This window comes from Notolepis coatsorum (genome assembly GCF_963971535.1).
Source record: "Notolepis coatsorum genome assembly, chromosome: 17".
Lineage (NCBI taxonomy): Eukaryota > Metazoa > Chordata > Actinopteri > Aulopiformes > Paralepididae > Notolepis > Notolepis coatsorum.
In genome coordinates, this window is record NC_140181.1 from 43,516,939 (window position 1) to 43,539,784 (window position 22,846).

Genomic DNA, 22,846 nt, shown 5'->3' on the forward strand with positions numbered 1-22,846 from the left:
CAGTACAGAGACTCAGAAGGAGCTTCTATCCCCCAGCCATCAGGATGATCAACAAGCAACCCATCATCTACACTCAGAGTCATTGCACACACATCCATATGCACACACTCACTTTAGACACTTTAACACTACATTATATTTACCTATTTATTAAAGAGATTTGCACTACATTCATACCTCATTTGCACCTTACCTTAAAGGGGAACTATCTTATAAATGGCCTTTTTCAGTGTTTGGCATTGTTTCCTAGCTATGTGGACTTATATTAATATGATCTACGTCTCTAATTCTCATATTGGCGCATTCTTCCAATTCTCCTCTCACAATATTCACCCTCACTGAACTGAGTCATCTGAAAATGTGCCGATTTGTGATGTCAGAGAGACTCGGCTGCATGATAATCTGGGAGCGGGCGAGACTCAAACGGGCCCAGGCTCGTTTGATCTTGAGGTAGAAAAATGCTGTTTGAGTACTTGATTAGAAATACAAAACAATGAATTAAAAAAAATTAAAAATTACAGAGGTGTTCCATAAACTCACAGGAATTGTGTAAAAGTGCCCAAATAGTGAAAGAAATAGTAAAATAGTTCCCCTTTAAAGTTTTGTACCTCACTGTTCACTCATTTTTACTCACTGTACTTTAGATTGTATATTCCTCTTTTACTTACCTTTTTACTGTATAAAGCACTCTCAGGGGCTCATACAGAACCAAGCATTTCACCGTAAAGTACATGTATTTTATTGTGACAAACTAATAAACAAACTTGAAACTTGGAACTTTTCTTTATTTTTTCTTTAAATGTTATACTGTGAATTTTAAGAAATTGTGATTTGTAATCGTCTTCTTGGCGAGGTCTCTCTTGTAAAAGAGGGTTCTAACTTCAATGAGACTAACCTGGTTAACACTTTGCATGCCACGCCCGAGATTTCTCGGGTTTACCCCCCGCGGGTTGAATGCCCACTCACGAGAATTCTCGTATTTTCTCTTTTTTTAGCGATCTGAAATCATATTTCATCAACCAAGTCTACCGTTGGAAATTCAACTACCTCAGGCGCTCTGATGTGAAAAAAGCGCCCCCTATCGTCTCCCAGGTGGTAATTCACCCTTTTGGATTGAACTCAATGAAAATGAATGAGAAAAAGAAAAAAAAACGCACTCCACATTTTACTTCTCACTCACGCAGCCGTCATCTACCAGCTTCATGCTGGACTCTCGGAGCCGCGGGGAATATGTGTTTTACTGTATACACAGTGGATCACTAAAAGGAGCGATTTTTTCGAATGGCGATCAGGAATTGGAATAATCCATTTGGATACCATCTGATCTCAGGTAAGGAATCTATGTTACAAGTCTAAGGATAATCAGACCCGTTTTCACGGATATATAAGCTTTTATGTGATTATGTGATATCGCTGTTTGACTGTGCGCGCCGTCAGGAAATAGGAGAAGCGATTTTCAGCACGCGCCACGAGCGTGCATGCGTACACATATACTATCGATAATCTAGCATTTATTTGAAAACGATTCATAAATAGGCAGAACAATGACAACGTTCTAGAATATTCCAGTAAAAGGCGATTATCATGGAAACCTCTTTTTTCTGTGAAAACGAGGGGTTTTCTAAATGCTATGAAACGGAAATTAACCGATAAAAAAAAAACGATCTGCTTCGACAATGTTGACTGGAAATAGGTCATTGATAATGCGACAGGCAGATTAGACACATAGCCATAATTTAAAACATAGATTAGGCGATATTAACGTTAACATTGAAGTGGCCTTGGGCATTCAAGGGGGTAAAAAGGAAAACACGGCTGGCTCTCAAAGTGTTAAAGAAGGGGGGAAAAAAAAACACCGGTTTGTACAGACTGAAGCGTGGCCCCATCACATCAGTTTCTGTGTCCAACCAGCTGAAGCCACAGGTATCGAGTATGAAGAACGACATGGACTGTTGGACTCAGGGAAGTCATATTGCAAACACAAAAATGTTATTACCGGCAATGCCCTGACAAATAAAGAACTTGAACTTGAAGATTTTTAGTCATTTTAACACAACTTCTTAAGAGCAGCCTCGGATTCTCTGAGTTGGGCTTTCATGCAGTTGATCAATTCCTCTTGAGCCAGCTGGTCAAAGTCAAAGTCTGAGGTGAAACTGGGCATGTGTGTAAGCGCCACGCTGTCCTCGGTGACACCAAATACATTGTCCCCTTTGTAACGGTCATCGTAAATTGTCTTTGCCTCTTGGTGAGTCTCACCGTCGCTGGCGTCGTCCCCTACTTCGCCGTCCTCTGCCTCCTCTCCTCCGCTCTGCCAGCGACCCGCGTCATCGCTCACTTGTTCCATAGCTTGTTCCTCACTGGCATCCTCTTCCTCTGTCTCGCTGACAAGGGCAGAGTTGGAGGAGGGAACACCCGTCTCTCGGTTCACGGACTGCTCCTCTCCCCTGCTCTGCCAACGACCTGCATCGTAGCTCACTTGTTCTATGGCTCGTTCCTCACTGGTATCCTCTTCCTCTGTCTCGCTGACAAGGGCAGAGTTGGAGGAGGGAGCACCCGTCTCTCGGTTCACGGACTGCTCCTCTCCTCTGCTCTGCCAACGACCTGCATCGTCGCTCACTTGTTCTATGGCTCGTCCCTCACTGGCATCCTCTTCCTCTGTCTCGCTGACAAGGGCAGAGTTGGAGGAGGGAGCACCCGTCTCTCGGTTCACGGACTGCTCCTCTCCTCTGCTCTGCCAACGACCTGCATCGTCGCTCACTTGTTCTATGGCTGGTTCCTCACTGGCATCCTCTTCCTCTGTCTCGCTGACAAGGGCAGAGTTGGAGGAGGGAGCAACTGCCTCTCGGTTCACGGACTGGTCCTCGTCTTGAGACCGATTCCTCTTTGATGCCTGGAAGACAAATCAATAACATAATGTCTAATCTTAAAATGAACACATTTTATATTATATATACAGTACGTATATACATATATATATATATATATATATATATATATATATATATATATATATATTAGTGCGGTCAATAGATAAAAAAAAAAATACTAATTAATCTCACAATTTTCTGTAATTAATCTAGATTAAAAATAGCATTTTTCTATTTAAGACCGAAGCTTGTAACAGACATTTACTTGAGTAAAATCATGGAATTAATGTAAAATCAACACAAATAAAGTATATTTAGATTCAAAGACTATTTTAATAGCTTTCTTTGAATACAGTTTATCTCCTGTGAAATACAAATGTTCAACAAAACCATCAACATTGATTCCGCTAGACATCTTTCTTATATCCACGGCGCTAACATTAAAGATGTTTCACTCCATAGATTAATCTAGATTAATTTATTTTAATGCTTTAAATAATTTTAATCTCCAAAATTAAAGCATTAATTTTGACAGCCCTAATATATATATATATATATATATATATATATATATACACACACACACACAAGTGCAACGGTAGAATGAGCCCAAATTCTTGTATCACCAATATAATAAATAGCCAAAATGAGGAGCACAGAGGGAAATATGTCACAGCTGACAAAGTAGCGTAGCTACAAAAATAAACATAATTAATACGTGAGGTAAGTACTGCCGTTTAATAGTAATAAGAAAATTATTTAATCTAATCAGAATGAAACTTAACACTGAATTTCGATACAAAAATCTTTTGTATTATGATTTTTTTTTTTAAACTTTATTTTTTAGCGTTTATCGCTTTTCTGGTCAAGCATGACCGACAGAAACAGGTTGAAATGGGATGTAGAGCAGGGGAAGACATTCTGAGAAATGACGGCGGGTCCGGGAATCGAACTCGTGTCCCCCAGATCCGTGACGAGCACGGTTTTCCCCGACGCAGAAATAGCGCCGAGATATGCGGTGAGCTACGGGAGCTCCCCTGTATTATGACTTTTATGTATATTTTATGAACCCTAAATTAGCAAATATTTTATTTAGGGAAATGTGCAAATTTGCACGTTAGTTAGAAAACTTTTTTTTATACTAGGTCAGAGTTCATTTTTCTGTTTCAATGTGATGAATAACTAAATAGTTTGTCTTTTACAGAGGGGTTTTTCTACATTTTGTTTTTCATCAGTTATTTTGTATAGGCATTTTTTTTCTTCACATAAATTACACCATAAAATGAATGTTGCACGACAGCCGGCTCCGCATGATTGCCATCTTGTTAGGCATCAGGTTTATCTGCTTGTGCCCGAACCACAGTGGTTTGCACCAAACAACATCCTTTGAGGAACTACTGGCAGCTCTAGGCGTAAAGACGTAAAGGTTTAGGTGTAAAGACAGTGGCAGTCCTATTCCAAACAGTTTTAAGGGAAGACTTTGCAGATGGTTCTGTATAACAGACGGGTCAGGTTACCATAAAACATAAAAGCTAACCTCGTCATGTTCAGATTGACTATTTAGCAAGTAGGTTGTTAACAGGTTTCTGACATTAAAGTGGCAATTCTCATTTGTTTATTTTGGCGACATCTATTGGTGATATGTCATAGCTGTTGCATTTTGCACTCTACTGTCCAAACTATGGGAAACAGGGAAGCAAGCACAAATTTCCAGAGCTAGTGGTACCAAATCTGTTACGCTTGCAAAAATAATATTGTATTTTAAGGTATGACTTGACAGACACCCATAAAAGGTAATTTGTGTGTATATATATATATAGGCCATTCATTGTCATGTAGACTAGGGTGCCATTTATACAGTATTTGCCTCTTCTGCGTTTAAAGCTGCAGTATGGAAGAGTGGCACTTTCACCTTGTGCCTGTGAGAGGTAACTGCACCTTGTTTAAACAACATGGAGTATAGTAGAAAACGGCAATAAAAGACATATTTGAAGCAAGGTAACTTTAGGTGCTTTTCCACCGCATGGTACCGACTCAACTAACTTTTGATACCAGGCATTTCGTTTAACACTGCAGATAGTACCCCCTCCAACTGCCACGCCTCCAACTGCAACGCCTCAAACTAATTGGCAGGTACTAGGATGGGCAAAACTCACAAAATTGCTAATCGATAAGTCACCGGGAACTATTCGACTACTGATTGAAGATCCTCCCCCCATGTTAACATAATGATTTTGTTTTTACTTAATAGCGAATGTGAGATAATCAAACAAGCAAACTAGCTGGCTGCTGTCATTGCAAACAGCTAGTTATTTGAGAGTCTGACCAGGAACAAAAGTATTAATTCCGAAAGTTACATCATTGATGCTTTGAAATGTGTGACCTTCGTGAAACAAACTGGCAAACATACAAAACGTTGCTACAACGTAACATCTCCAGTCTCCGTTTCTTCATCTTTCTTCTCTGTTCTCCCAGCTGTTAACTCATTCCCCACCAACAACGAGTTTACTTGTTATTGGGAGCCGACGCTTGAACGCCAACAACGAGTATACTCATTATTTGATCGTCTTTCCTTTTTTTTTTTTTTTATATTTGTATTAATTATTCATCCAGGGACCTTGGTGTTACCATAGGGAATGAGTCTGAGTTCGCCAAAGTGCAATACCGGCCGCATCCAGCTAGACGGCGGTATCGAGCACCCTTTGAAATCTTGTATCTTGGCCTGTGGAACGGCCAAATGTCTCCGGTTTAATTTTTCCTTGTCGGGGAGGCGAGCGGTTCTCCCGGTTCCATTGAAGCGCGTCAAATATCCCCGATCCATATGTTTGTGGTGGGTTATGTCGTGGGCCAAATGGACATCGGATGTACCAGATGGCGATCAAACAATTGGAATATTATTTTTGGAATACTCCCGATCACAGGTAAGGACTATCTGACATCAATTGTGGCTTGATCATGCAATGTTTTTAAACCAATCGGGCTGCTAAGAATTTTTTGTGTTCAATAGGAATGCCGTTACTGCCAATCGAATAATCAGAAACGACCCCCCCCTCCTTTCATGCATTCATGATGGAACATAATACCTATGATATAGATTTGATCTGTGAATAATAGCGTGTACAGGCAAGAAACGGCATCGCTTAGAGTAGGATTCACGTATGAGGCTATAACACAGCCTTTCGGGAATTACCCCAGACCACGCTATAACGATACTTATATTCACCACGGTATGGATGGAAACATTTATTATTTTTCACATATTGAACGATAGATAGGTGATGTCAAATGGGCCATAGTATTGTATCCATAGCTATAATATAGAATATAGTTATAGCTCTACAAACAAGGTGACGCACTCCTATTTTTTAAAGCGTGGCAGTGCTATGGCTCCGTCTAATTCCCGGCGGGGAATGAGTTAACAGACTATTATGCTATCTGGCTAGCTAGCTCGGGAGTTGTGCCCAGCATGCCATTCAGCGGTAACAGTTAATAAGGGTCCCCTCTCAATACACTACACAGTGTAGGTGGTGGTAAAAACAAGGGAAAACCTATATATATTTTTTAAACAGTCGCATTAACTTTTTTTATTCTGGGGTCACTGCAAGGTAACTTTTTCCAAGTGTATTCCAAGTGTATTCCTATGGAGTCTGTGTCCGGCACGGCATGGTGCCTCAATGTGGATGTTACACAGTGCAGGTCTGGGTTGAGCAGGTCGTCCACTTATATATTGGCAGCACAGAAATGCCCATTGACATTTGAAAGACTTGTCAGGTTTTAAATAGTGTGGGTATCTATCAAATTTCAATAAAGAAACTTGAAGGTTTTAAACTGTGTGGCTATCAAACAGGAAGAAAGACTGTCAGGTTTTAAACTGTGTGGCTATCAAAAAGGTGAGAAAGACTAATTCATTGTATTCAATCTGTGCAAATGTATATATTTGTTTAAAATTGATCGTCAGTTTGGTTTTCAATATTACATTTTGTATTGTTAATGTCTGCATTGCTTGCCCCTTTTCTTATTTTCTGCATTGCTTTTATAAAAATAGGGAAACAATGTCCAGGCACGCACTCCAGGTTTTTCAAATTTAAGGTGTGTTCACACCGAAACGTTAAGATATGATTTATTTCAGGCTGCCAATAAATTTGAAAAACCTGGAGTGCGTGCCTGGACATTGTTTCCCTATTTTTATGTACGATATCAGAGGTTCTACTACTTTTTTCACTGCATTGCTTTTATTCCATCTCTTTTATGCTCATTGTATGTCTTGTGTATGGCTGTGAAGCACTTTGGGCTGCAATTCTTGTATGAAAGGTGCTATACAAAATCAAGTTTATTATTATGTGAAGCTTGTCGTAAAAGCGGTCTATTTTGGTCTTGTATCTGTATTTGGTTTGAATGAACTAGCCCAATTCTTACTGGTTGTGTGTCCTGGGGCTCTCTGGTGGAGTGAAGTAGATTCTCCAGGTCCTCCGACAGTTTGGGCAACATGACCTTGGCTTGGTGGGTCAGACACTGTCTCTTCAGTGTGCGTCTCCACACCTTCTCAAACTCGTCTTCTTCAGGTGAAGGAACTGCAGGAGACTGAAAAAGAGAAAAGATGAGAAACATTACTGTGCAGTGGATCCCAGACGGACACTGTCACATCGTACAATACTCGCTGAGTGCCAGACAGGGCGAATAAGTCCAAAGAAAAGTAAGTCCAAAGAAAAGAGTATTAAAAAAGGAACACGCCAACATTATTCTAAATACACTTACTGTCTTCTCCAGAGTCAGACAAGAAGATAGATACCGATTTCCTCTATGCGTCTCTGCAAGCTAGCCTAGCACAAGTTAATAGTAGTGAATACGGACAACTAGCCTTAGCTTAAAACCGCAGGGCAAGGTGTTTTTGGCCAACGGGTAGCCTAGCTGGTCCATATCCGCTTCCATTAATTTGTGCTAAGCTAGGTTAGCCTGCAGCCAGATAGCTTTCTACTGAACGCATAGGGAGGAAATCGGTATCCATCTTCTCGACTCTGGAGAAGACGGTAAGCACATTTCCCATAATGTTGGCATGTTCCTTTAAGAATGGAGGGATGCTTTCAGGATGCACCCGAGAAGGCCCAGGAGGTGGAAACATCTATAATCCATATATACCATAGGAGCATTTTAATATAATTACAGAGGCTCACATTTGACATGAGGCCGCTTTTTGGAAGATGTGCTCAGTGGTACCTGCTGAGATGGCGTGGCTTGGGCAGGGCCGACAGGTTTGGACTTGTGCGTCTCTCCCCGACCTCTGACGAGCTTGGGCTTCCTGATGGACACGTAGATTCGGCCACTGTAGATGACGACTGCGCCTTGGTGGGTGCTGGCCGGGGAGCCGTTAGGGAGCCGGGGGGTGTGAGTGAGTCGACTCAAGATCCTTCCAGCCGGTAGGAATTTAGACAGCACCTTGTAGGCCGTATAGTTGGAGGAGACAAAGGGCATCTGGAACGGGCCCTGCGCCGCCTCCAGCCCGTTCATCCTCAGTAACTCCATGTTCACTCTGGCTGTGTCTCGTGCACAGTTGAACTTGCCCCTCTCGCGTATGACTGCTGGAGAAATCCATGTGGCCTTTGGAGAGTCCTTAAGGTCACCGGACTGGGCCAGTCCTAGTCGCCTCAAGGTGTGGTTGGGTAAGCTCCACAGTGGGACGAGTTTCACCTCTGCCTCTGCGGGGATGTAGATCTCAAAGCCGGCCAGAGCGTTCATGGCCACCATCTCCCTGGATGTACACATGCAGAGATTATGACTCAAGGTAGTGAACTCTGTAACAAACTCAAGCTCCTGTTCAGCCTGGTCCAGAGACATAAATACAGTTACCGTACCGATATATTTAGACGTAGTTTCACAATATATGCACATGTTTTACTGACAGCACCTATTCCAATGGTAGTAGCCTTGTACATTTTTTGTATTATTATAACAAAACAAATTTGAATTAATTCACAATATAAATACAACATTAATTCGCAATACAAGACCTTACTAATGTTTGGTTCATATAATTTGACAAGGAAACAGACATTGTCAAAGAATATAAAACACCAATGGTTTTGGTCACTTAGCTAACGTTAGTGCTAACAAACGTACATTTAACGTTGAATGAATGAAAACTTTATTTAACAGATTGCAGAATGGGTACAATACAGTACGGCTCACTACACACAATTGTTAAGGGGATGCAGACCAGAGAAAGACGTTTGTCTTGTTTACATCAGGGTCCCCCATTTTCAATTCATAGACATTTATGACATTTATGCAGGGATTAAAGCAAAAAAATATCTCCTTTTTTCAGGCCATATTCTTATTTTAACCTCCACTGTATTTCTTTTTTACTAGCGTTAGCGTTTTAAGGGAGCCTACTTGTAGAGCCTACTGTCCTGACTGTGACTATAGACCCTACTGTTGTGGTTGCTGTGCCAGGCAGGGAGGCTGTGACTATAGACCCTACTGCTGTGGTTGCTGTGCCAGCAGGGAGGGAGGCTGTGACTATAGACCCTACTGCTGTGGTTGTTGTGCCAGGCAGGGAGGCTGTGACTATAGACACTGCTGTGGTTGCTGTGCCAGCAGGCAGGGAGGCTGTGACTATAGACCCTACTGCTGTGGTTGCTGTGCCAGCAGGCAGGGAGGCTGTGACTATAGACCCTACTGGTGTGGTTGCTGTGCCAGGCAGGGAGGCTGTGACTATAGACCCTACTGCTGTGGTTGCTGTGCCAGGCAGGGAGGCTGTGACTATAGACCCTACTGCTGTGGTTGCTGTGCTAGGCAGGGAGGCTGTGACTATAGACCCTACTGCTGTGGTTGCTGTGCTAGGCAGGGAGGCTGTGACTATAGACCCTACTGCTGTGGTTGCTGTGCCATCAGGGAGGGAGGCTGTGACTATAGACCCTACTGGTGTGGTTGCTGTGCCAGCAGGCAGGGAGGCTGTGACTATAGACCCTACTGCTGTGGTTGTTGTGCCAGCAGGCAGGGAGGCTGTGACTATAGACCCTACTGCTGTAGTTGTTGTGCCAGCAGGCAGGGAGGCTGTGACTATAGACCCTACTGCTGTAGTTGTTGTGCCAGGCAGGGAGGCTGTGACTATAGACCCTACTGCTGTGGTTGTTGTGCCAGGCAGGGAGGCTGTGACTATAGACCCTACTGCTGTGGTTGCTGTGCCAGGAGGCAGGGAGGCTGTGACTATAGACCCTACTGCTGTGGTTGCTGTGCCAGGCAGGGAGGCTGTGACTATAGACCCTACTGCTGTGGTTGTTGTGCCAGCAGGCAGGGAGGCTGCGACTATAGACCCTACTGGTGTAGTTGTTGTGCCAGCAGGCAGGGAGGCTGTGACTATAGACCCTACTGGTGTAGTTGCTGTGCCAGCAGGCAGGGAGGCTGTGACTATAGACCCTACTGCTGTGGTTGCTGTGCCAGGCAGGGAGGCTGCGACTATAGACCCTACTGCTGTAGTTGTTGTGCCAGCAGGCAGGGAGGCTGTGACTATAGACCCTACTGGTGTAGTTGCTGTGCCAGCAGGCAGGGAGGCTGTGACTATAGACCCTACTGCTGTAGTTGTTGTGCCAGGCAGGGAGGCTGTGACTATAGACCCTACTGCTGTGGTTGTTGTGCCAGGCAGGGAGGCTGTGACTATAGACCCTACTGCTGTGGTTGCTGTGCCAGCAGGCAGGGAGGCTATGACCAGGGAGCGAAATTAACTTTGACTCACCGGCCAGTGGCGGGTAGATGGGAAGAATCTACCCGCCAAGCATATTTCTTACCTGCCAAATTTTTTTGATTAAAAAAATATATATATATATTTTATATAAATTTTTTTTTAAATAAAATATATATTATATAATCATACTTGTAGTTGTATTATCTGCGAGACATCGCCACCACGCAATAAGTCAAAATGCTCGCTATCTGCAAACAGCTCCACTGTCTGTGTGTATACTTGAGTAGCCTCCAGCTCCAGCAAGGATTCTCCGGCCCTGCAGCTAGACCCTATATTCAGCTAGACCCTACATTCAGCATGCAAGGATTCTCCGGGGATGCAGCTGGACCCTATTGGTATAACGTTACGGTTCTTTTGTCAAATCACATTCAACATGCCCTCAGCTAGAATACGCATTCAATCAATGTTATAAGACATTGATATCAGGAGCTATCTGTAGCTACTGCTAGCCCGGTAGATAACGTTAAGACAATTTAGTTTACTGGGACAGATAGATCTAACGTGAGCTAGCTAACGTGAGCTAGCTAACGAGGGAACGGAGGTATTATGCACTCGAGTCGACTATTGCTGGAGCATTTGTTGATATCAGCAGCTATCAGTAGCTAGCCAGCTAGATACCGTTAGACAATGCCTCGTCATGTATTAAACTAAAAGTGAATAGTTGACTGGGTCATTGTTTAAACAGTAACGGTAGCTCATGGAGGTCCGCTCTTCTAGACTAGAGCAGACTGCCTGTGTTGACACGAGCACTGCGAGCAGTATCCCGCTGCAGGGCTGGGCGGATATGACTCGTTGCCATGGTTTCTTTCAAAATAAGAGTATCATACGAGCCTAATGTTGCTAACTGCCGGAGCCATCGATATTATGACTGGAGATGCGCTTGGGGCGGAAATGAGACCCGCACAGATTTTCAAAATAAGAGTATCGTTATGAACTTGATTGATTACACGCCACACGGCGGGCAGCCCTCCAAGTGTCAAGCGCCGATCGAGGGGGGCGGAGCTGAGCGATCATGGAGTAGACGTGTTTCACATGAGCTCCCTTCTACCGTGCAGAATATACGTTTCTCCCCATTAGTCTTTATTTTATTTTTATTTGTTTTTTGTCTGCTTGCTAATTCGTCGTGTTTCAAATACTGTCGTCGACTTTTTTCGACTTTCTGCGATGTCGGTGGTGGAAACCAGATCCATGAGCGCCCCAACCAGCAAACCAGCACCGGGCCCGGCCGCACCATCGCCCGGTGTCGGTGAGATAAGCGAAGCTGTGCTCTTGGTCATGACCAAGCTACATGCAGAGTCTGAGACACGCTCCGCTGAAGCACAAAAGAAAGTGCTGGCAGATTTTTGTGTCAACCTTCATCGAGAGATATCAGAGGAAATAAGGCTGGCGGTCGTCCCGCTGATAGACAAGATGGAGTCGCTGCACGCCGTCTCCTCGGCTAATGCTATCGAGCTAGCTGCGCTAACGACGGAGGTATCATTACAGGGCGAGAAGATGGTGGATCTCGAGTCCTCCCTGCTGGCTAGGCAGGCTTAAGTTACCAAACTACAGTCGGTAATTGAGGAAATACAGTCCCTGGAGAGACGCTACAACATCAGGATTGTTGGAGTACCGGAGGGCAGCGGGGAAGGCCGTCTCTCTGAGACCAATGCCGGAATTGCTGCAAAAAATACTGGGAAATGACGTCCTCCCCTCGCCTCCCGTCTGTGAGTCGGCCTACAGAGCGGGCAGGTCCACTCCTGGTGTGAACAAAGAGCCGAGGCCCATCATCGTCAAGCTGAACAGGCTTCAGCAGAGGGAACTCATCATGCGGTCGGCTCGTGCCAGAAGGGGTAATCTGAGGCTTGGCGATCACAAAGTGGCCATTTTCGAAGACTTTACACCGGAGGTTCAAGCACAGAGAGGCGAATACAAAGTGGTCTTGTCCAGGCTATGGAAACTAGGCCTGAGGCCAACGCTATTCGCTCCCGCGAAATTATCTGTGTTGGATAAGGTCGATGGTCGGCGTTCATTTTGGTCGTTGGATAAAGCGAAGGAATATCTCGAGGGGATACCCGAGAATGTAGCTTGATAACTATATCGGGTGAGTGACTTGGCGATGTGGGCCTGAATACATTGTTAGGGCCGGCTATTCACAAACACTTGCTGTCATGCCCAGACATGCTAACTGCCCACTGCCCATCCAACTAGCGGGGCTTCCCAATGACTTCTGTTACTTGCTAAAGCTGACCTCATGGTTGTACTTGTGTATCGCCTCTTTGGAAGCTAACGAGCTAGCTGAACAATGTACATAATAGACTAACGTGCTATCCGGATTCATCACTAGCTTACGCGCTAGCCTCGGGCTAGCTAGCGGGCTGCGTCCATCGTCTGCGCTGAGACATTCGAGACCCGTTAATATTTACGCACTTTGGTTGTTGTTGCTGTTTAAGTGTAATCGGCTCGCACAATTCAACGGTGATCGGGTCCTTAACTAACTTCTTGTATGCTGTTATTTTTATATCCAGGCTGTTTTGAGCTTTGGGCTCCGGTAGGAGAAGATCGGTTGAATATATATATAAACAAGATATGATAACAGGTTGTGTCAGGTATTGCTTTTTACCATCCCCGGGTTAATGAATGTGTTTAATTCTATTCTTACATAGGTTATGTCATTCCAGCCGTGGTGCCTGATCAGAGGGGAACTTACAGGTGTGCACTTTGACCATAACCCCCTTTTCCCCTTCTTCTTATTATCGTTGTTTAAATGACATTTGTTTGCAAAATTTACCTGGAACCCGATCCTACCTTAGACTATATGCTGGTATGCTCCAATTTAATTTTGTTTTGAATTTTCCTTTATCCATTTGTACTATAACATTGCGACGTTGATGCGCAGACTCGGAAATAGATGGTTGCAGGGTTGATGTTGAGTTGTTATATAATAATGACTTTTTTTTTTCCATTATAGTTCTCATGTTAGGGCCAAGGCTCACTGTGATTTTCGACCGATATCTTTATTGGAACAATATATGATAACAGGTTGTGTCAGGTATTGCCTATTACCATCCCCGGGTTAATGAATGTGTTTAATTCTATTCTTACATAGGTTATGTCATTTCAGCCATTATGCCTGATCAGAGGGGCTGTTACAGATGTGCACTTTGACCATAACCCCCTTTTCCCCTTCTTATTGTCGTTGTTTAAATGACATTTGTTTGCACAATTTACCTGGAACCCGATCCTACCTTAGACCATCTGCTGGTATGCTCTAATTTAATTTTGTTTTGAATTTTCCTTTATCCATTTGTGCTATAACATTGCGACGTTGATGCGCAGACTCCGAAATAGATGGTTGCAGCAGGGTTGCTGTTGAGTTGTTATATAATAATGACTATTTTCTTTTCCATTATAGTTCTCATGTTAGGGCCAAGGCTCACGGTGGTTTTCGACCGATATCTTTATTGAAACAATATATGATAACAGGTTGTGTCAGGTATTGCCTATTACCATCCCCGGATTAATGAATGTGTTTAATTCTATTCTTACATAGGTTATGTCATTTCAGCCGTTGTGCCTGATCAGAGGGACTGTTACAGGTGTGCACTTTGACCATAACCCCCTTTTTTCCCTTTCTTATTATTGTCGTTGTTTAAATGACATCCGTTTGCACAATTTTGCACAATTTACCTGTGACCCGATCCTGCCTTAGACTATCGGCTGGCATGCTTTAATTTAATTTTGTTTTGAATTTTCCTTTATCCATTTGTGCTATAACATTGCGACGTTGAAGCGCAGACTCGGAAATAGATGGTTGCAGGTGTGATGTTGAGTTATTATATAATAATGGCTATTTTTTCCATTATGGTTCTCATGTTAGGGCCAAGGCTCAGGTGGTTTTCGACCGATATCTTTATTGAATTTTATTTTTATTATTATTTGTGTTTATTGGACTAGTGGGGGTTTAATCAGGGGTTTATCTAGAGGGGGGTCGGAGTGGGGAGCGTCTTATTGGATCCATGACTCTAGTGGGAAATGATAGGAAGATGACCATCCTTAGTGGATGGGGCATAGGGTGGGGATTGGAGAGTGGGTATAGGAGGGCTTATAATAGGACGGGTGGGTTAGGGTTTAGAGTAGAAGGAGGGGGGGTTGTAACTGGGGTGGTATTTTTATGTGTTTTATGTGCTGTTGTCTTATATGTGTGTAATTGTTCCTCCTCTGAACTCCTGGGATTGACCGTCTGGGCCCGCCTGGATCAGCACCTCTGTACTCAGCCTGGCTGCACTGGTATGTTCTCTACGCATTTAGACAAACTCGACCATGGCTAGGGATGGGTACCGAATTCGGTACTTTTGAGGTACCGAACCGAAACACGTCGGTACTACCGAGTATCGAATCAAGTGAGAAACCGAAAAAAACTGTACTTTTTTTTTTTTACTTTTTTCTTTTCATGTCAACGTTGACACGCACAATATATGCTTACCTAGGATTTGACTTGATTCAACAACAAAGCAGTCAAAGCAATGACAAGCCGAAAACTGTCGAAATTGTAGTTATTTGAAGGTTGGATTTTTTTTACGACTGAGGTAGGTAAATTAAATTTCTTGAGACTAAAGTACCGAAAAAAGGTACCGTTGGGTACCGGTATCGATTCACAGGTACCGGTTCAAATGTGAAAGGTACCCATCCCTAACCATGGCTAAACTGAATATCTTAATTTGGAACGCAGGAGGTCTTAATGCCCCACACAAGCGTGCCAGTGTCCTTTGGTTATTGAAGAGAAGAAATATTGACATTGCTCTCCTTAGTGAGACGCATTTATTGGTGGGTGATGTGTCAAGTAGGGCTGCAACTAGGCCTGCCACGATAACACATTTTGCTGGGCGATTAATTGCCCCCGAAAATATCGCGATAAGCGATATTATTGCGACCGGTTAGAGAATTTTTTTTTTTTTGGAGAAATTTATTTCCCAAAACTTTTATTTTGAAGCCCACCGCTCCGTCTTTTCCGGTGTTTTAGACTTTTATTTTGAAGCCCACCGACCGGACCGGAAGTATTGTTGCGATTATCAGGTACTTTGGGTACCAGAAAAGTCACGTGAAACACTGCAGACCACTGATTGGTCAGAATAGAGACGCGTCTCTAGGATTTCATAAGCATTATGTTTGCAGCAGGCACAAGTGCAATAAACAAAGGATACAGTCACTGTGTATTCTGCCTCATTTATTGATTAAACAAAACCGACATCAACACAATTTGCCACCGAGCAGAGAGTTTAGTCTCGCAAAAAGATCGCTGACTTGTTAAGGCTTGTTGTTAGGTTAGGTGCTAATGTTGTGCTAGCGTTTTAGCATGGCTATCGTACATAGCGTGATCAATATAACTCGCTATTGATTGTTTGTATGAGTAACGTTAATGCTAGTAGAATAGACACAACGTGAGGTAATCACCATCCATTTTAAACCGGTTATTACCTAATGCTAACGTTAGCAAATAGACGCGACTGGTAACGTTAACGCTTGTAGAATAGACACAATGAGAGGTAACGTTAGCGTTAGCAGAATAGACACAACGAGGGTCTCGTTAATGTTGTTATTGATTGATTGATTGAAAACTGTGTTTACTCTGTTTGTATGAGTAACGTTAATGCTAGTAGAATAGAAAGCCAGCGGCCCGCCTCCCAACACGGACAGTGACTGACAAGGGGCACTGGGTCCGCCTCATTAAAACAAACGCGCAAATAGCAATTAATCGCGCCCGTCAAAATCATTGCATTCATTTTAATTATCGCTGCAATTAATCGATTTATTGCTTATCGCGGCAGGCCTAGCTGCAACTAATGACTAATTTGGTAGTCGACTAATCTGCCGATTATTTTTTCGATTAGTCGACTAATCGAAAACCAATGTAAACAACAAAAAAAAAAAAAGGATTTTTTTTTTTTTTATTACCTATCTTTGTGAAAGTGGCTTCTCAGCTCTGGTCCAGCTGAAGACAGAGCAGAGGAACAGATTGGACATTGAGCATGACCTCAGAGTTGCTTGTCTACCATCACCCCAGACTTTGAGACTCTTGTCAGGACCAAACAACAACATCATAACATGATGATCCCATAGCAAATTAAAATAATGACTCATGAAACATTTGAATTTGGATCTTTAAGCCACTTTAAATGAAAATGTATTTGAAGAACAATACAGCAATCACTCATAACAAGATAAATAAATTAAATAATACAAATTAAAGTGGAAGTGTACTTTAAATAACTTTTGTTTGCTGTGTGTGAGAGGAGTCCGTGTGTGTGTGTATGTGTGTGTGTCTTACTCTGATCGCTGTGTGAGTGAGAGGAGTGTGTGTACTGTGTAATTTGTGTGTGTCTTACTCTGATCGCTGTGTGAGTGAGAAGTGTGTACTGTGTAATTTGTGTATGTGTGTGTGTCTTACTCTGATCGCTGTGTGTGAGTGAGAGGAGTGTGAATGTGTGTGTCTTACTCTGATCGCTGTGTGTGAGAGAGAGGAGTGTGAATGTGTGTGTGTCCAGGGGAGGAAACTAACTTTTTGGCTTACCAGCCAACTGGCGAGTAGCTGATTTTTTTTACCAGCCAAACTGATTTTTTACCAGCCAAAAAAAGTTGCTAATTGTGATAATTACTTCTTTGTATGTCTTCGTCTAAATTGATTTTCAATCTTTAGTAATAATCACACCGTGTCTCTACTATTTAAAATATTTATTAACATAAAACATTAATAACAGTGTCTCTACTCTTCACAATATTAGCATAAAACATATTAACATGAAAGAGGGATCTATTCTGGACTGGGTTGGGCTGAACTGGGCAGTGAAAGATGCTGGGTTGGGCTGAACTGGGCAGTGAAAGATGCTGGGTTGGACTGGGTTGGGCAGTGAAAGAAAAAACCTGAAGTATGTTGTGAAGTGTATAGATAGATGTGAAATGTATAGATGTAGCAGTACTGTCTATCTGTATGTCGTGTATGTCATATGTTATGATGAATTGAAAATGGGGGACCCTGATGTAAACCAGACTAAAGTCTTTCTCTGGTCTGCATCCCCTTAACAATTGTGTGTATTGAGAATTGAGCCGTACTGTATTGTACCCATTCTGCAATCTGTTAATAAAGTTTTCAATCAATCAATCAATCAAGTTAACTTTGAACCTCGGTTGTCAAGCCGCGTCAATGTTGTGTATGCATCTGGGTAGGCATCACAACGGTGTTCACTGTGCCTTTAAGGCGGCACGGTGGGCTGGACGACAGGGGCAGGGCTGTGAAATACAGTCAGTGTTGTGGTATCGTCAGTTCGGTTGGTGTGTTGTTGTGCACTGGTTGAGCATGCAATAAAACATGTAACCTTACGTCGTAGTCCGGTGCGTTTTTGGAAACATTATAGTCATAACAAATACACCTAGCTAACATGGGGCTGGCTGCTTTGAGCACACACACACACACAGGGCTAACGTTAGCTAGCAAGCAGCTATATAGCTAAAACGCTAACTAGAAGCTAACTACTGTATACTGTTCAAATAGACTAACATACACCTCTGTGATTTAAATGTGTCCTTGCCTTATACTCGAGGGTTGTACTAGGGTTGGATGTAGTTCCCCGTTGGTCAGTCTGTCTGTTTTCCATCTTCTGCTGTGTTTAACGTTATCCGTTTGCGAGTGCTCCCTTGACTGATGGCTAGTACCGCGGGACTTTTATTCAACATTATATATGTCCGCCGCGGGTTGGCCAGTACTGCGGGAACTTTTATTAAACATTCTATATGTCCGCGGGTCTTGTGCAGTGCTCTCGTGACACTGTCAACTAGAGCGAGCACTCAGAAGACGTGCACCGTTTGCCAGTGACCGTGATTGCAGAATGTTTTTTTTTGTTTTGTTTACTAGTCGCCAGACTGGCGAGTGGTCTTCATGAATCACTCGCCAAACCTAAAAAATACTCGCATTTGGCGAGTAAAGTGGCCTAATTTCCTCCCCTGTGTGTGTCTTACTCTGATCGCTGTGTGTGAGTGAGAGGAGTGTGTATGTGTGTGTGTCTTACTCTGATCGCTGTGTGTGAGTGAGAGGAGTGTGTATGTGTGTGTCTTACTCTGATCGCTGTGTGTGAGTGAGAGGAGTGCGTGTGTAATGTATTGTGTGTCTAGTCTGATCATCATCTCCTGCAGGGGAACAATGTTTTCAATGTCCAAAATTTGCTATGGGATCATCATGTTATGATGTTGTCTGGAACCCTGAGAAGCCACTCTCACAAAGATAGGTAGTGCACCAAAAAAAAAAAAAAAAAAATTAAATAAAATTTTTTTTTAATGACTAATCGACGCAACAATTTCTCGTCAACGATTTTTTTATAATCGACGTCGTCGATTATGTCGACTAATCGTTGCAGCCCTAGTGTCAAGGCTAGCAAATCGACAATATCACGTTATCTCCTCATCCTCAGCCGATGATAAGACGAAAGGAGTCGTCATAGTTACAAGACGTAACCTTGATATCAGGGGAGGAAACTAACTTTTTGGCTTACCAGCCAACTGGCGGGTATCTGATTTTTTTTACCAGCCAAATAGATTTTTTACCAGACAAAAAAAATCGCTAATTGTGATAATTACTTCTTTGTACGTCTTCGTCTAAATTGATTTTCAATCATAGTAAATTAATCACACTGTCTCTACTCTTCAAAATATTACATCATTAAATCACATATTAACATGAAAGAGGGAACTATTCTGGACTGGGTTGGGCTGAACTGGGCAGTGAAAGATGCTGGGTTGGGCTGGTCTAGGTTATACTGAATGATGAATTGAAAATGAATTGAAAATGGGGGACCCTGATGTAAACAAGACGAAAGTCTTTCTCTGGTCTGCATCCCCTTAACAATTGCATGTATTGAGCCGTACTGTACTGTACCCATTCTGCAATCTGTTAAATAAAGTTTTCATTCATCACAGCTCAACTACTAGGAATGTGTGTCTGACTCTTAAGTGCAGGAAATATTCATCAGAAAGGGGGGACATGATGGAGGGAATGGAAAGAGCAGGTTTGACAGGAGCAGGGTTGAAGGGATTGATTGATTGAAAAGTTTATTAACAGATTGCAGAATGGGTACAATACAGTACAGTTCAATACATACAATTGTTAAGGGGATGCAGACCAGAGAAAGACTTTCGTCTTGTTTACATCAGGGTCCCCCATTTTCAATTCATCATAACATATTGGAGTGTGGAGGAAGTGGACAAGGCATTAAGCAAACAGGACTGAAATGGGGGACCCTGATGTAAACAAGACTAAAGTCCTTCTCTGGTCTGCATCCCCTTAACAATTGTGTGTATTGAGCTGTACTGTATTGTACCCATTCTGCAATCTGTTAATAAAGTTTTCAATCAATCAATCAATACTGGGTTGGGCAGTGAAAGAACCAAGCATTTCACTGTAATGTAATAGCTAAATAAAACAACTTGAACTTGACTTGTTACATTTGCACTCTGGTTGTATGCCAAATGTATTCTGGTTGTACTGTACTTGTGCTGTAAGATGACAATACATTGGAACCGAATCGACAACGCTAGGGGTTCAGCAGGTGTGTTCTGAATGCCAAATATGACAACATCACCGTTGTGAAGGGCATATGGGCGAGTGGTGATATGCTGGGAAACACGGTAATAATAAAATGTCACTCGGCTGCATTTAAGCAAAGCCGCTCAGTATAGTCGTCCACTATGTTGAATGCGCGTTATGGTAGCTTGTTACATGCTAGGTAGCTAGCCGGCTAATGCTGGTTGACTTGTCATTCTCATCCGACTCGAAGGAGACGCGTCGCGTGCTGTTGTTCGCCCCCATGTCAGACCGCACCGATATCCGAAAGCGACGACTCTACATGCAATTATTTTCATCCACTCATGTGTTTTTGTAAGTTTGTCTACGTTGTCAAGCCGGTGACAGGAGTCTGTAGGGCCGCACGCAGTGGTCTGTCCACTTCCCCTAGATGGGCGGCATCTTCTAGAAAACGAGTGTTCATTGGAGGAGCTTAGAGCGCATCTGTACAACGATGATGTTCATTGGTTATGGTCTGATTATTATGTGGCGCAAATGGGAGGAATCAAGGGGGGAGTCAGAGTTCGGTTTGTGCCAGTGAGCGAATCAGCAGATTGCAGAATGATTTTTTTGTTTTGTTTTGTAATTACTAGTACTCGCCAGACTGGCGAGTGCTCTTCATGAATTACTCGCCAAACGTAAAAAATACTCGCAATTGACGAGTAAAGTGGCCTAATTTCCTCCCCTGCTTGATATCAAAGTCCTGGATGTGTGGTCGGACACGGAGGGAAGGATTACTATAGCAAAAGTTGAGTTCTCTCATAGGAAGATGGCAATAATAGCATTGTATGCCCCCAACACATTTGATTCAGCGTTCTATAATACAATCACGAAGAATATGTTGGAACTTACTGGATACGCTCTCATTGTGGGTGGCGATTTTAATGCGTGCTGGGATGCGGAGATGGATAGGTCCGGATCCTCTGAAACAAGCGACCAAAAACGGTCCTCTAAGGCCTAACAAAATTAATAGTTGGTTTCAGGTTGGTTGTCAGTTTGGCCATGGGTAGGTAGGGAATTTATTTTATTTAATTTTTTTATTTTATTCTTTCCCACGGCGACTATGGATAGGGAATTTCTTTATTTAATTAAAATGTTCACAACAACATGGATGCATGTACTCTGCCAGCATGTTTAATATCCATAATACTAAATGTTTGACTAAGATTTCTATGAAACTTTATTAAAAAAAAAAAAAAAAAAAAGATTTTTTTTTTTATAATTTTTTTTAAAAACTCATAAAATATATTGGGTCGCACCTAAATCGGCAGGGTCGGTCGGCAACCTGAAACCAACTATTAATTTTGTTAGGCCTAAGGCCCTCAGGATGTGGGCCCAGGACACTGGGCTCGCAGACCTATGGCGCTTATCCAATCCCACCCTCAAGGATTACTCTCACCTGTCTGCAAGACACAAAACCTTCTCTCGAATAGACTATGCATTCGCATCCCCTAATTTGTTTGATAGTTTCGACGTCTCATTGGTTCCCCTGGCTCTCTCGGATCACAAGGGGATTTTCCTTGTGGCAACCTTTGGCAGGCTCTCCACGAGAGCTCCCAGGTGGCGTTTTAACTCAACCTTATTAAAGAACGATGATTTCTGCTCCGAGTTCACGAGTAAACTAGCTGAATTCTTGCAGATCAATGTTGGCACGGTCGATGACCCCAGGGTCCTATGGAACGCATTGAAAGGATTTATCAGGGGTCATGTCACACTTTTCGCCTCCAACTTACGTAAATCCCGGTCAAAAAAACTAGAAGGACTGGAAACATTATATGCGGATCTATACGCATCTTTGCAAACTAACTATAGTGATCGACTAAACACACAACGTAAGAGTCAAGAAGGAAATAAACTCCATACTTAAACAACAGTCTGAGTTCTTGATACATAGGACAAGGCAAAATTACTACTTTCACGGCTCCAGGCCTAGCCATCTATTGGCAATAAAAATACGCTCGAATGATCATTTCTCGGATATCCCCTCGATCAAGACGCGACAGGGTACAATCACTACTGATTCGAAAAGGATCAACGACACTTTTAAAGAGTTTTACTCGCAGTTAGTTATATAGCTCAGAGGTTAATCTCGACGACTCTAAATTTGAATCGTTCTTTGGCGGGCTTGAGATACCCCACATTTCTGAGGAAGAGGCCAAGGAACTGGGGAAACCGATCACTGTTATGGAGTTGAGGGAGACGATTGCTGAAATGCAGAGGGGCAAGGCACCAGGCTGGGATGGTATTCCACCCGAGGTGTATTTAGCTTTTTGGGACCAACTGAGTCCATTGATGCTCGATATGATCAATTATGCTATCGAGCAAGGAGAGTTCTCAAGAGATGTCAACATGGCGTTGATTTCCTTACTTCAAGAAGGACAAAGATCCCAATGATTGTGGTAGCTATAGGCCCTTGAGTCTTCTCTGGGCAGATTAAAAGTGTTTGCCAAGGTGCTGGCCCGCCGCCTGCAGAGATTTATGACGGTATTGGTACACTGCGATCAAACTGGTTTTATCCCAAGGCGTCTGGCTACAGATAATCTTAGGAGGCTGTTGCATGTAATCGATAACAGTAAAGACAATACAACTCCGTCCACAGTTCTGTCTTTGGATGCCATGAAGGCGTTTGACAGACTTGAGTGGTCATACCTG

At 42.9% G+C, this 22,846-nt stretch overlaps 1 protein-coding gene across 1 annotated transcript in view; it reads right to left on the reverse strand.

Moving 5' to 3' along the window:
- Positions 1-738: 738 nt before the first annotated feature.
- LOC311243640 (uncharacterized protein) overlaps positions 739-22,846 on the reverse strand; it is a 36,906-nt gene continuing 14,798 nt past the window's right edge. Inside the window, exons 2-4 of the mRNA XM_084332943.1 lie at positions 8,082-8,613; positions 7,284-7,448; positions 739-2,890 (exon numbers count right to left, since the gene is read on the reverse strand). Of these exons, the coding sequence (XP_084189069.1) occupies positions 2,048-2,890; positions 7,284-7,448; positions 8,082-8,609 (1,536 nt within the window). The 5' untranslated portion in view covers positions 8,610-8,613 and the 3' untranslated portion in view covers positions 739-2,047. The remainder of the gene's footprint in view (positions 2,891-7,283; positions 7,449-8,081; positions 8,614-22,846) is intronic.